This window comes from Amblyraja radiata, chromosome 14, assembly GCF_010909765.2.
Source record: "Amblyraja radiata isolate CabotCenter1 chromosome 14, sAmbRad1.1.pri, whole genome shotgun sequence".
In the NCBI taxonomy this organism is placed as follows: Eukaryota; Metazoa; Chordata; class Chondrichthyes; order Rajiformes; family Rajidae; genus Amblyraja; species Amblyraja radiata.
The window spans coordinates 21,124,430-21,140,224 of record NC_045969.1 but is presented as its reverse complement, the minus strand read 5'-3'; the positions used below and the strand labels follow the sequence as shown (position 1 = coordinate 21,140,224).

At 41.4% G+C, this 15,795-nt stretch overlaps 1 protein-coding gene across 5 annotated transcripts in view; it reads right to left on the bottom strand.

The window, feature by feature from the left end:
• Positions 1 to 8,613: 8,613 nt before the first annotated feature.
• Positions 8,614 to 15,795, bottom strand: part of LOC116980480 — a 45,990-nt gene continuing 38,808 nt past the window's right edge. For 4 of the 5 annotated variants that reach the window (XM_033032743.1, XM_033032744.1, XM_033032746.1 and 1 more), the window contains one exon: positions 8,614 to 9,453. In XM_033032743.1, the coding sequence (XP_032888634.1) occupies positions 9,200 to 9,453 (254 nt within the window). In that variant the 3' untranslated portion in view covers positions 8,614 to 9,199. Of the gene's footprint in view, positions 9,454 to 11,789; positions 12,134 to 15,795 lie in introns of those variants that run through there. The other variant, XM_033032748.1, reaches the window with a different exon arrangement.

Genomic DNA, 15,795 nt, shown 5'->3' with positions numbered 1-15,795 from the left:
CGACTATGGGTGGACATTGGGGATGGGACTGGACTTTGTGCCTTCCCCCATAATGGGAACCATTGTGGGGGGATGTTTTTATGTTAAAGCTATTTATTATTGTTATGTTTGTATTCTTTCTTATGTGCTGCATTGGCAAAAGGAATTTCACTACATCTAGGTGTATGTGACAATAAATCAACCTTTGAACCTTTGAACTTTCATATCTTCAGTATTAAAACAGTTATGGCCATTTTCATACTCGGAAATTAGCATTCCATTGCTTTTCCATTGACTTAACACAAAAGCTGTGATCGAGGACAGTCAAAAACCCATAACTTTCTTAAAAATCAAGAGAACTGAATGAAATTTTCAGTTATTATAGATTGAAGCATTCTGAAACAAATATAAAACATCTTACTTGGATGACGTGAAATTAAAGCATATAATCAGTAAATTACCTAATTGTAGTTAATGACAAAATTGACTGTTGTGACGGAAATAGTAATAAACATCCAGACTGCCTTGAAAATTCAAAAATGTGATATTCTCAAGATCAGAACTTTAATATTATTGTTATTATATGCTGTAAGTTCGTAACAGATAGGTAAATAAATTACAATTTCTAGCAATAGACCAAGTCTATATAGAGAAGATCAGTTGCTAGCTGGTACATTGGCATATCATAATCAGTAGCATCATCATACTCCTCAGATTGTAACCAATAAGCAACTCTGTACACCTTGTTTTTCATCAACTTTTCAATGTTGGCATTGTAAACTACAAGTTTTTGCTCTTCAAACCACGCATGACATGTCTTTCTGTCCACTACTTTCCCATTAAGAATGTCCTTTAGATTCCATTTCATAAGAAAATGATATATTTTTTAAATAGCCTAAGTATCCAAATAACAAACTAATCCCATTCACACAAGAATTCACAATATAACATGATTTTTACATCTCACTGTCATGAATTTATATGCCAGATGGGAGAAATTTAATGTTTTAATTCCCATAAATTAATCTAGAAACATCCACTCAATATAATTACAATTATTATTTTTTTGCACAAAACTGATATTTAGTATAAACATTTTGACTATGGATAGACAATGGCACAAAATATAGACGATTTAGATGCTCTTATGACATGATTGTCCAAAAAAAAGAGCATTTAAATCATCTTGCGAGTGGGTTTTTCGGAAACGCGATCGATTGGAACGTTAAGGAATTTTATTTTAATCTAATTATTAAATTGTCTCGCGATAAAAAAAATCGGGAACGGAAATCTGATAGATTATTCTTCATCAGCTAGCAGCCCGAGGAAATCCGCCTCGGACAGGCGGTAGACTTTGGCGCCACCCCCCCCCCCTCTTCAAAGGCGCCAAAGTCGCGCACACGGTCAGTGGCAGAACTGCAGCGCCGCTGAAGGTAAGTTTTGTAACATCGCTACAATATAGGGGGGTTGCACGTAAGGTCACTGCGTCATAGGGCTTGACGCACGGAGCCGCTCAATCCATCTGGAGGACATCCGTCACTTCCGGTATATGTTATTAATGCAAGAAACGCGTACTTTCCCACCTGTTAAAAACCGCCAAAATGTTGAATTTTTACGCTAAAAGAATTTGTGGAAGTCGGGGTAAGTGTGAGAGACATGTACCCCACTTTAGAATTCCAAAAGTGAAGCAAAATTAAGGTAAAGAGAAGCAGAGCTGAAGGGACAACAGCATCTAAAGTGCTTGGCGAACATTGGCTGGGCAGATATCGGAATTGAAAATATTGGGAATTATCGCGTTTGCTCACTGCATTTCATCAACAGTAAGGCATTATTTGTGTTTTTTCTTGATTCCTTTGGTATCTAAAAAGTCTCAGAAGTGATCAATCTGGCTGTAAATTTTTCTTCAGATGCGTTTTCATTTTGTATGTAAAAACACACTTGAGAACCATGGGCGAATTAAAAATTTTACAGTCAGATTTATCACTTCTGAAACTTTTTAGATGCCAAAGAAATCAAGAAAAAACACAAATAATGCCTTAGTTGATGAAATGCAGTGAGCAAACGGCCAATGTTCGCTAAGCACTCTGTCTGTTGTTGTCCCTTCAGCTCTCACTTATATCTACCGTCATTTCTCCTCACTTTTGGAATTCTGAAATAGGCTAAATGTCTCACACGCTGATCCCGATTTCTGTAATTATTTGCAGCGCAAAAATTGACATTTTCGGCGGGTTTTAACGGGCCCGCTACGCTGGAAACAATGGTAAGTGCCTACCTGCAGTACATCGCGTGTGATCCATTTGGAGTAGCGTAGCAACAGTACGGGTCATGGGTCGTGACCCGACTGCCGTGAAACCTCCCTATACAGCATTCGTAATAAGTTCAGGAATAATTGCAGGTGTATTGATTGCGGTAAGAATTTTTAAGTATTAAACATTGCATCGCTGAGAGGGGCTACAGTCTTTAAGTAATAATTGTTCGTAACCAAAATTCCATATACTACAATATCATCAATCGGGTTACAAAATCAAACACGTGTAGGATTTCACTCTTCATAGATACTGCCTAACATTGGATTTTTCTGGGATTTTCTGATTATATTTTAGATTCACAGTATCTGCTGTTGTATTATAGATTTCCCATGAGGTAGGATTCCTCGGGATGATGTTTTGTACAGGGAGGTTGCACTTAAGGTCAAAGGGCGTGATGCACGGAGTAGCTCAATCCTCTGGAGTACAAGGCAGCTTCCGGCATACACTAGTTACACACAAAACACACACGTAACGGGCTGTGGGTCAGCAGCAAATATCCTACCGCTATAGGATCTTTGGTCAGCAGCGCACACACACGGGGATGGGTTGAGTGGAGCCGCGGCTCCGGGCAGCGGACACATGGAGCCATAAACCCGGCAACGTCCCCGTCAGCTGAAGCAGAGTTGGGGTCAGTCTGGTCCTTCCGCCCACCCAGAGTCGCTGCACCGGCACCGGACCCCAACTCCCACACACCGGGTGATTCACGCCCCCGACTCACACACCGGATGATTCACCTGACCCCCACACGAGGTGAATTACCCCCGCCCCGGGTGCCGGGCTGTCTGTAGCCCCTCGGTTGCGTTTCAGCCGCCAAACACCGGCCACAGGATCAGACAGCCCGGAGTCCGCGAGTGTGGAACCAGTCAGCGTGGAGTACGGATGCTAGGACAGAAGACGGGCTCGCTGTACTGGCAACCGTAGTAAGTGCTTACCTGAAGTTATGGAAGTTATATAGAAGAGCACTTAATTGAAACATTTAATATAGCACAGCTATTTTACGTCATCAGATATCAGCTTATTTTATTTAGCCTCACGTGATTGTTAGCCATTTAGCAGCACTTAATTAAATCATTTATCTAATAATCAAGACACTAAACAAGTTACTTATTTCTACTTTTGCATCTTTGTATTCTTTAAAAAATACATTTGTATCCTTGTACTCAGATTCAATCTTTATTTTCATTGTGCAGTGTACAGTACAGAGACAACGAAATGCAGTTAGCATCTCACCCAGAAGAGCGAACATAGAATAATGGAACAATAATGGAACAGTAAAATATATATATATATTTTGAGTAGCAGTTGAGTAGAACATCCGCAGGGAAGAAGCTGTTCCTGAACCTGCTGGTCCAGCAACGGAGAGACCTGTAGCACCTCCCGGATGGGAGGAGGGTAAACAGTCTGTAGTTGGGGTGAGAGCAGTCCTTGACAATGCTGCGTGCCCTTGGCAGACATCGCTTGCTCTGGACAGACTCAATGGAGGGGAGTGAGGAACCGGTGATGCGTTGGGCAGTTTTCACCACCCTCTGCAGTGCTTTCTGGTCGGAGACAGAGCAGTTGCCATACCATACTGTGATACAGTTAGTAAGGATGCTCTCGATGGTGCAGCGGTAGAAGTTCACCAGAATCTGAGGAGACAGATGGACCGTCTTTGGTCTCTTCAGGGAGAAGAGACACTGGTGAGTTTTCTTGACCAGTGTTGAGGTATTGTGGATCCAAGAGAGGTCATCAGAGATGTTAATCCGTTCCACCTCCGTCCCGTTAATATGGATGGGTGTGTGCATGCCACCCCTAGACCTTCTGTAGTCCACAATGAGCTCCTTGGAGTTAAGGGCCAGGTTGTTGTCAACGCACCATGCTGCTAGGAGCTGTACCTCCTCCCTATAGGCCGACTCATCGTTGTCGCTGATGAGGCCAATCACCGTTTATACTAAACTTATAAACAAATATGTAACCTTATAATATGGTGTGTGTAACCTTGGCTGTAGCTAAAACATAATGGTGCAAAGTAGACATAGCTGGGAGATTAGAGTAACAGTTGAAATTTAAGGGTGGCAAAAGAGGAAGAGATAAGAGGGGAAATATAAAGTTTAATAAGACTGAACCAAGGTCAGAAGTTAATGGTGGCGAGACAGAGAATATTAGAATCAAAGATAGATTGATGCGAAAGGAGTGCAGCATGCAAGATAAGGTAGAAAAGATATGGGTGAAACTAATAAAAAGCAGCCTGTTTCTGTAGTCGGAGAACAATTAGAGAACGGACAGGTGGTGTCATCTCTGAATGTTCCAGCCGATGTTTGCAAATAAAGGCTTACGTCTTCTTGAAGAATTCTCCATGTCTGTGTCATCTTATCCAACTCTGAGTCTCCAAACCACGACAACGTTCACCGCTTGTACTCCAGAAGGCGTTGCGTGGCATTATTACAGGTCTCGGGTCGTGACCTCGACTGTCGTCCAACCTCCCTATTCGACCATCAATGACATCCCAGTCAGAAGTCAAGAATGGAAATGTTTGCACCATTTAACTATAGCTTTACATCCTGCTCCCCTTCCATCTACATTCCTTCTAGCTTCACAAATCGTTACTCTTCAATACTTTTGTCTCACACCTTCTGCATTTTTATCTTTGGCTTTTGTCCACCATTGCCTATCAAAAATCTCCCTCACCTGTATCAACCTACTTTTTAGTTTAGTTCTGAGATACGGCATGGAAACAGGCCCTTCAGCCCACGCCAACCATTGATAATCCATTCACATAATTATCTCACTCCACACTAGGGGGGAATTTACAGAGGCTAATTAACCTACAAATCCGATGGTATTACGAATATCACTGCACATTAATTGGTACACGTGACAATAAAAGACCTTTGAGATCCACGTCTTTAGGATGTGGATGGAAACAGGACCACCTGGAGGAAATCCATGAGGTCACAGGGAGAACGTGCAAACCGCACAGACTGATGGCAGGATTGAACCTGTGTGTCTGGCACTATAAGGAAACCGCTCTACCGCTGCACCACGGTGCCTCCACTATTAATTGCCAGGCTTTATTCTGCCCCTCCTCTCTTCCAACTTTCTTTCTCCCCACCCTACAATCAGTATGAGCAAGCATCCCACCCAACCTGAAACATCACCTATCCAAGTCTCCGAAGATGCTGCCTGACACTTTGTGGTTTTTTTGCAAAGCACCATCTGCAGTTCCTTGTATCTGCTTTTTCACTGCACTGTTTAACCTGAAGGCTTTAATTACCCCCATGTACTGAACTACTGCCTTAAACCTCAATTCCTCCAGTTTGATGAACTCGAAAAGATCATCCACACATTTATCTCCTCCCACCTAGATTACTGCAACTCCGTCTACACTGGCATCAGCCAATCTTCCCTGTCCCGCCTGAAACTGGTCCAAAACGCCACAGCGAGACTCCTGATGGGCACCTGAAAAAGGGACCACATCAGCCCGATCCTGGCCTCTCTCCACTGGCTCCCTGTGCAGCTCCGAGTAAATTTCAAGATCCTCCTTGATGTCTACAAAGCCCTTAATGGGCTTGCCCCCACCTACATCAAAAGTCTGCTTACCCACCACACCATCTCTCAGATCGGCCGACTCGGGGTTACTGAACATCCCGCGGTCTAGGCATAAGCTCAGGGGCGACCGCGCCTTTGCGGTTGCAGCTCCTAGACTGTGGAACGGCATCCCTCTTCCCATCAGAACTGCCCCCTCCATCGACTCCTTTAAGTCAAGACTTAAAACTCATCTCTTCTCCCAAGCCTTTCTTGGCGTCCTCTGATCGAGGGCTTTATGTATGTAGTGATGTATGTATTTAATCTATGAACCACTGTTGTATAATGTTATTACCTCCACCAATGTAAAGCACTTTGGCCAACGAGAGTTGTTTTTTAAATGTGCTATATAAATAAAAGTGACTTGACTTGACTAAACCTTTGCCCCTCAAAACCTTTCTTCAAGTTCTCCCTTTTGACAAAGTTATAGATGGTCAAATTTTGAGTTCTTTATTCAAAATTCATTTCTTGGATTATGCAAAGTACTTTGTTTTCAATGCTGCAGGTGCAGTAGAAATGCAAACGGTGTTTGCAGATTAATATAGTTGTGGGCACCCTGTGGGAAAGTGATCCATCTTTGTCCTGAACCTTTCCCATGATATAGAGGATCCTTGAAATAAATGTCACATCCCAGCCATCCAACTCACAAATTCCTACTTGGTGAAGCAACCTTATGTGAGACATCCTAGTGAATTCCTTTAGAAAATATCGGCATTTTCACAAGTTCCTTTTCATCCATCTGCAGTTATGGCTTCCAACAAAAAAGTAACTTAGATTTGTCTTGATCTGTGGACAGGAACATATGAGAAATCTTTCACATCTCAAAAAAGTCAAACTTTAATAATTCAACATCAGATTAGCAAATTCTCCATTCCTGGTTCACCATTTCCTCTGTCTGGTGGGTGCATTCGTCACCAGAGTACACCAGCAACATTTCAAAGCTCATTGATCCAGATACTGACTTCTAACCAAAGCTTAGCTAATAATGTGGAGCTAAGAAATATATAATTGTACAACAGAATATGGTTACTCCATTGTTGACTAATCAAGAGATTATACAAGGAGAAGACCAATCTTCTCTTGCAGATGACAATCTAAATACGCTAAAATTTGCAAGTTAGCTGTGGTGTTAAGATAAACAAATAGTTTATTGCAACAAAAATGACCAAAATATATTTTGTGTTGCTTCATACAAAATACCACATTGAAATGACCACTGTTAACTCTTGCTAATTCATTACAACATATCTGGGTTCCATCATTATTCTCCTTGTGAAAAATGTCAAAATATCCATTGTGTGCAGAGCCATAATTACCATTACAAGATCCTGGAAATTTTCAGAATTGAGCATTGGAAAATGTGGAATAATCTGCGTGTCAGGAGGGAAGGTGTGGGGGTGTGGGGGGGGGGACGCAGAGTCGTGGGTAATTTTTGGTAATACATGCCCCTTATTGTAATCAGAATGTTGCACTGAGCTAAACGAACAATTCAATAAATCAAAGCCATGTGATTGATGATAATCAGAGCTTGACTGCATAGACTGGATATCAATATGACAGTTTGCTTGGACAACGAAGTGTGCCTAATGGATTCACAGAATTTAAACATGCAGGAGTCTTCTTCTAAACTTTAGAAAGAAAACTGAATGTAAGATTAGATACAGAAAAAATTATTATAGCTACAAGAATACAATTTGTTGTCTTAAGTTAATCACATATAAAAAAAAGGGAGCATGAATAACATTTAACAAAATTATATTAAATTACACTTCCGTTTTTGTTTTACAATTTAAGGGCCTGTCCCACTTACGCGACCTTGGCTCGCAAATTACACGACCTCGTGGTCGCTTGAGGCGTACGGGCACCGTATGGCCGCGCGGGGCCGGTCCCACTTAGAAGCGCAGAGTTGTGCGGGGCTGGTCCCGACATCGCGCGGGGCTCCGAAATTCTTGCAGTGGCCTAAATCTTCGCGCGCCAACGGCCTGTCGGTACTCAGGCGCATTGCGGTCGTACGCAGCGTCATGACGGCGTATGTCTAGCGCATAGCGTTGCGTGAAGTCACCGCCCGGCATGACGTTGCGTGATGACGTCACCAAATTCAGTCGGCCCCCCTCCTGCCCAGCTGATTGGTAAGCATGACGTAAATGACGTCACGCGCGAATTTCGCGTGAACTCCGCTTCCAGTTGGTCGCGCCAAATGCACGCAATCGCATGCAAGTGAGACAGGCCCTTAAAGCATCATGTTTCTGAAAAAGGCAAAGCATTAGTGGCTCCGATGCCCAACTTTAATCCTACAATTTGCACTGTTGAATACTTTAAAAATCCAGTGTCTTTATCAAATTAGGGACTGATGAGCTAGGAGGGAAGATTTACTTCCTCTCAAATGATGCAAAGGATCATGGATTAAACGTCATTATTGTTCTCCATTTCAGAAGTGTGCATTTTTTGTTTCTCTAAACAGCATTCTCAATGGCCTCTAGGTGACATGAAAAATTCAGTACCAACACCATGGAAAATATTATACATGTAAACAATTGGGTTCAGACTGTCCCAAACTCATTTTACACTGGGTTCTCACAAAACACATTCTCTTATTAATTCAGGATGAAGTCAGGTCATAACTTCACAAATATTAAACAACTGCAAGACCTTCCTCTCCTTCTCCAATTCATATCGTTTGCGTCATTTTTTGATTGCACATTATTTGTCAAAGCATACAAAATAGACCACATTATCAAAATTAGCTGTGTTGTGTTTTTTATCAGTTCTCGCTTGAGTAGTTAAGATCATCTTTACAATAATGGAATATTCCATGGTGAGGGAAGAAAGAACATTTTTGCTGAGGAGCACCATGAACTTAAAAATCATAAACATACAACTAAAAGCAAAAATCTTCATACCAGCATCACAAATTGAGTATCAGAAAAATAACTTTAAAAATAGTCTCTCCCTGTAACTAAATTGCAGCAACAATTCACAGTACGGTTATCTCAAACATTTCATTCCATTTTATTGTTCAGTTTGTGCGAGTGCTTTTACTACCGGCTCTGCTACATTAATTCCCCCCCCTCCCCCCACCCCCATTTTTTGCTATTCTGCAATTCATCCTTTAGACTATTGCATGAATGCAAACTTTGACAATCACATAAAAATAAAATGATAGCATTAAAGCACAACTTTACGTATTGGGGGAGCTCTCAGCCAAATTCAGAGGCTTTTAAAAAAACAGAAATAATTTTTAAAAATAGGTATGCCATCAAGGATTTCATTCTTTCAAACAATTGTTTTTTTTCCCCTCAAACGTATACTTCATTTTTCATTCTCAGTATCCATCATTCTTCAGATGATCAGAGGATGTTTGTGTCTCCACTGAATGTTTCCTGGGGATCAGTGCTGCGAGAAGTACTGCTTTTGTAGTTCTGTTTCTCTGACAGTTTCTTATAATACAAACACTGAGGATGCGGTTGCTTGTAATAGCCCGGCCGGGACTTCCGCTCATGCCTTATGCTGCGTATGGAACTATTTATAGCAGCCACACATGCTTTCCAGTCACGTCCTTTCTCACACAAGTCAAACACTGGATAGGCTTCTTCAAGAAATTCTGTCAATACAACAGAAATATGTTATAAACAATGAGATCCAGTTGCCACACCAATAGTTATTGCATGCTATATCCAATCACAATTCAGTTCCCTTAATGTTTATGCTGAATGGGAGAAAATACTTAGCTTGAATGGTCCTGGTTGTAATCAACTCATATTTTGGTACAAGAATATATATGAAGATATTTGATGAGAGGACAGAACACCACAGGAGATCCTTCTTCCCTGTGGCTATCAAACTTTACAACTCCTCCCCCTTCTATCATGGGGTAGACTGAGTGGTAAATTAAATTGATTGGACATGATTTGGAAAGGGACACACCTGTCAATATAAGGTGTCACAGTTGACAGTGCATGTCAGAGCAAAAACCAAGCCATGAAGTCGAAGGAATTGTCCCGTAGACCTCCGAGACAGGGTTGTGGCGAGACACAGATCTGGGGAAGGGTATAAAACAATTTCTGCAGGATTGCAGGTCCCGAAGAGCACAGCGGCCTCCACCATTCTTAAATGGAAGAACTTTGGAACCACCAGGACTCTTCATAGAACTGGCCACCCGGCCAAACTGAGTAATCGGAGAAGGGCCTTGGTCATGGAGGTGACCAAGAACCCGATGGTCACTCTGACAGAGCTCCAGAGTTCCTCTGTGGAGATAGGAGAACCTTCCAGAAGTACAACTATATCAGCAGCACTCCACCAATCAGGCCTTTATGGTAGAGTGGCCAGACGGAAGCCACTCCTCAGTAAAAGGCACATGACAGCCCGCTTGGAGTTTGCCAAAAGGCATGAGAAACAAGATTCTCTGGTCTGATGAAACCAAGATTGAACTCTTTGGCGTGAATGCCAAGCGTCACGTCTGGAGGAAACCAGGCATCGCTCATCACCTGGCCAATACCATACCTACGGTGAAGCATGATGGTGGCAGCATCATGCTGTGGGGATGTTTTTCGGCAGCAGGAACTGGGAGACTAGTCAGGATCAAGGGAAAGATGAACGGAGCAAAGTAATAATAATAATAATAATGGATGGGATTTATATAGCGCCTTTCTAATACTCAAGGCGCTTTACATCGTACAGAGAGATCCTTGATGAAAACCTGCTCCAGACTGTTCTGGACCTGACTCGGGCAGAGGTTCATCCTCCAACAGGACAACAACCCTAAGCACAGAGCCAAGACCACACAGGAGTGGCTTTGTGACAAGTCTGTGAATGTCCTTGAATGGCCCAGCCAGAGCCCAGAATTGAACCCGATCGAACATCTCTGGAGGGACCTGAAAATAGCTGTGCATCAACACTTCCCATCCAACCTGACAGAGCTTGAGAGGATCTGCAGAGAAGAATGGAAGAAATTACCCAAATACAGGTGTGCCAAGCTTGTAACGTCTTACCCAAAAAGACTTGAGGCTGTAATCGCTGCCAAAGGTGCCTCAACCAAGTAATGAGTAAAGGGTCTGAATACTTAAGTAAACGTGATACTTCAGTTACTTCTTTTTAATTACTTTGCAAAAATTTCTAAACACCTGTTTTCGCCTTTTTATTATGGGGTATTGTGTGTAGATCGATGATTAAAAAAATGAATTTAATCAATTTTAGAATAAAGTTGTAACGTAACAAAATGTGGAAAAAGTGAAGGGGTCTGAATACTTTCTCCAAATGGCTCCCAATGATGGTCTTTCAGCTCATCAAAAGGTACAGGTCCAGACTATGTAACTGGGAGTGCAGATAGCTGAACATTATTCCATTTATTCTTTTAGTCTTTTATTATAATATGTCCCAAAACAGAACAATGAAATTCTTATTTGCAGCAGCACAACAGCTATGGAAATATATTACTGTAAAAACCAGAATAAACAAAAAAAGGTTCAGTATATATTTTAAAAAAAGACAATAGTGGTGAAAAACAAAAAATAACGTCCCCAAGTCTGTATTGTTCGGAGCCCATTTGGCGGTTGTAGTGTTTATAGCCTGATGGTTACAGTGAATAAGCTGCTACTGAACCTCGGTGTTACAATTTTCAGGCTCCTATACCTTCTACCCGATGGCAGGAGTGAAATGAGAGCATGGCCAGGGTGGCGTGGGTCTCTGATGATGTCTTTTTGAGGCAGCGACTCTTGTAGATCCCATCGATGGTGGGAAGGTCAGTAGCCATGATGGACTGCGCAGTGTTCACCACTTTTTGCAATCTTCTTTGTTCCTGGGCATTTTGAGTTGCCAATCCAGGCTGTGATGCAACTTGTCAAAAGTTCTTAATTGTACACCTGTAGATATTCAAGAGAGTATTCGTTGACGTACCAAATCTCCTCAATCTTCTAAGGAAGTAGAGACATTGATGGGCTTTCTTTATGATTGTATCAACGTAATGGGTCCAGGACAGATCTTCAGAGATGTGCACATCCAGGAATTTGAAGCTTTTGATTCTCTCCACCACCGTCAATGAAGACAGGCTTGTGGATCTTCTTTCAAAGTCCACAATCGATTCTTTGGTCTTACTGATGTTGAGAGCACGTTTGTTGCTCTGGCACCATTTAGTCAGTCGATCGATCTCCCTCCAATACTCTGATTCATTGTCATTTATAATTCATCCAACAATGGTGGTGTCACTGGCAAACTTGAAGATAAGTTTGAACCGTGTCCAGCTACACAGTCAGCTGCGAGTCAAGAGTGAGTAGAGCTTCTTGGAACTGAATCAAATCAAGCCAAATCACATTTTAACACCAGTCAAATCTATTAAATAAATGTTATCAAAAACTTGTTAAGAATTCTTATATCCTAATGGTTACTCAACCAGCTGATGACAATAGTTTGCTGGACACCAAAATTCTCCTGTGGCTCAGTGACATCAGGAAAGGAGCAAATCTTATTTCCACTCATAACTTGAAATCAAAACCTGTGGCAGTATCCTATTTTAGACAAGATATCAAAGTGGGGACAAATGGAAGAAATATGTAATTGATAAGAATTCATTGATAAGAAGCTGCAGTTATGAGGACAGACCAACAGACTTTTCTCTAAAATAAAATTATTAGTAAAGATAATTTGGAAAAAACAAGTTTTCACAGATCAAAATGTCACTAACTAAATGGCATGAATTCATACAATTCAACCAAAAATAATTGAAACGAGAACCATTGACAGCATATAAAATGCCCAGCCAGAATCAATGCTACAAATGGATGAATAATGAAAAAAACAAAAAGGCAAGAGGACAAGCCAGCTCTTCCCCTTGCAGGGCACTAGTTGTTGTGGTTAAGGACCCCTTGGAGAGACATTGAAAGAGTGCATTGATTACTCTCAAACTATAAACCAGTTCATGGAGCTTGATGCATATCCAATACCTCGTATGGAAGAGATTATCAATACATTAGCTAAGTATAAGATATTCTCTACTTTTGACCTAAAAAGTGCTTACTACCAAATTCCTTTGAAAGAATCAGAAAAGAAATACACTGCGTTTGAAGTAAATGGGGAAATTATACCACTACTGCAGAGTTCATTTTGGGGTAACTAATGGTGTGGCTGTTTTTCAGAGAGAGATGGAAACACTTGTTGAACAGGAAAACCTTAAAGGTACTTTCCCTTATCTTGATAATATAACTACTGCAGGAAAAGACCAAGCTGAACATGATGAAAATGTACAACGGTTTTTAGAAGTTGTACATTCTAAAAATCTAACAGATCTAAAAAAATCTAAAAATAAGGCTGACAATAACATCAGTGTCATCAATTAATATTCTTGGTTATTGGGTTGGAAATGATATAATCAAGCCTGATCCAGAAAGACTCCGCACACTTCAAGAGATACCTGTTCCAGCTACATTAAACTCTTTCCGAAGGGTTCTTGGTATGTTTGCATATTATGCTGAATGGATACCAAATTTTTCTGACAAAATTCAATCTTTGATTAGAGCAAAATCTTTCCCCCTTGACTCTACAGTAATTGGTGGCTTTACTTCTTTAAAGAAACAATTAGAATCTGTGACATTACACGCCATCGATGAGGATCTCCCCTTTGTTGTTGAATGCGATTGTTATGCGCTCCCTCTGCTGGTGTTAATTATGTACTAACCTGTTTCTCTGATTTCCATTAGCACCTCCTGCTGCCTACCTGATTGGAGGCTCCTGGCCCAAGCTGCATCACGTGAGCCTGATGACGGAGCCTCAGCTTAAAAAGACCATGTGTACAGAGTCCCTCTCTCTGTCTTTCTCTTCCCCCTCAGACTGGTGGCAGCAGTCTGGTGTTGGATTAGTTTGTTTGATTGCATAGTGTTCTTTATGTAACTCTTCATTCTGTATTAACTTATTTTGCTTGGTAAGGATGGGACTGGCATTATTGTTTTCGTGGTTTTGTTTCAGGTTTATTTTCACACCGAGGCAGGTTTAGAGTCTCTGGTCCAACGCCCATTGAGTGGTCGGTCAGAGCACCCTTTATCTTTTGTTTGCTAGCCCATCCGACCCCTCTTTGTTTGTTTGATCCAGGTTTAGTTCTTTTTGTTAGTGAAAAATAAATATTTTTTCCATTTGAACCTGGGTTTGTATTATGTTATTGGCCTTTGAGGTATTTGATTTTGGCGGCCGTAACATAATTATGGGGGCTCGTTCAAACTTTTGAGTAAACCCTAGACGTTTTGTGTACTTTGATGGGCTTCTTGTGGCAGTGGTAGTCTGTTTGTGTAATCATTTTTTCTGCTTTGTGGTTCTAGTAACCTGTTGTTTTGGCTATTTTGGTAGCATTTGTGAGCAGGAAAAATGGAATTTAAGGTTGAAGAGTTTGTTGAGACTCCTAGCCTAGAGATGTTTGATCGCTGTACTAAGGAAAATTTAGTGTTGCTTGCAGATAACTATGGCGTTTCTATTAATAAACAAGCAAAAAAACAGTCAATTAAGACGTTGTTAAGGACTGCTTTGGTTGACAAAGAGGTGTTGGCTAGTAGTCCTGACGGTCATACATCTATACAGCCAGTTCAGAACATGGAGGTCGTCATTAAACTGAAGGAAATGGAGCTTGAGTCACAGAAAATGGCCTTAAAAGAGAAAGAGCTCCATCTTGAAATGAAACGGCTTGAGCTTGAGGAGGAAACCAAAAGGGCTGAAATTCAGCTGCAGGAGAAACAATTAGATATTTCCCGGTTCTCTTCTAAAGAGCATGAGTTTGATGTGAGCAGAAATATTCGTTTGGTTCCACCGTTCAGTGAAAAAGATGTTGATAAATATTTCACTGTGTTTGAGCGTGTGGCTATATCACTGAAATGGCCTAAGGGTGTGTGGACATTGCTGTTGCAATGCGTCCTTGTTGGTAAAGCGCGTGAGGTATATTCGTCATTGTCTGTAGACAATAGCCTTGACTATGAAATTGTAAAATCTGCCGTCCTCAGAGCGTATGAGTTAGTTCCCGAAGCGTACCGCCAAAAATTCCGGCGTTTCAGAAAATATGATAACCAAACATATGTTGAATTTGCTCGCGAAAAGGAGGCTCTGTTTGAACGCTGGTGTGCTTCTCAGGGGGTAAAAGATTTTGCCCAGTTAAGGTCCTTGATGATAATGGAGGATTTAAAAAACTGTCTTCCTGAAAGAGTGACAACATATCTTAATGAGCTGGAGTTTACAGTTGCAGGGCTACAATCTGGAAGTCAGGCATATCCGTGGCAGGGATAATGTCTTGGCTGACGCATTGTCGCGCCAGTGATGTCTGAGCTACTAAATTGGTCTTTATTTTATTTTCAGAAACATATTCAGTAACTTAGGGTGGGGGTGTTATGCGCTCCCTCTGCTGGTGTTAATTATGTACTAACCTGTTTCTCTGATTTCCATTAGTACCTCCTGCTGCCTGGCTGCTCCTGTACCTGATTGGAGGCTCCTGGCCCAAGCTGCATCACGTGAGCCTGATGACGGAGCCTCAGCTTAAAAAGACCATGTGCACTGGCAGTCTCTCTCTCTGTCTCTCTCTTCCCCCTCAGACTGGTGGCAGCAGTCTGGTGTTGGTTTAGTTTGTTTGATTGCATAGTGTTCTTTATGTAACTCTTCATTCTGTATTAACTTATTTTGCTTGGTAAGGATGGGACTGGCATTATTGTTTTCGTGGTTTTGTTTCAGGTTTATTTTCACACTGAGGCAGGTTTAGAGTCTCTGGTCCGACGGCCCATTGAGTGATCGGTCAGAGCACCCTTTATCTTTTGTTTGCTAGCCCATCCGACCCCTCTTTGTTTGTTTGATCCAGGTTTAGTTCTTTTTGTTAGTGAAAAATAAATAATTTTTCCATTTGAACCTGGTTTTGTATTATGTTATTGGCCTTTGAGGTATTTGATTTTGGCGGCCGTAACAGCGATGCCTCTGATTTAGCAGTATC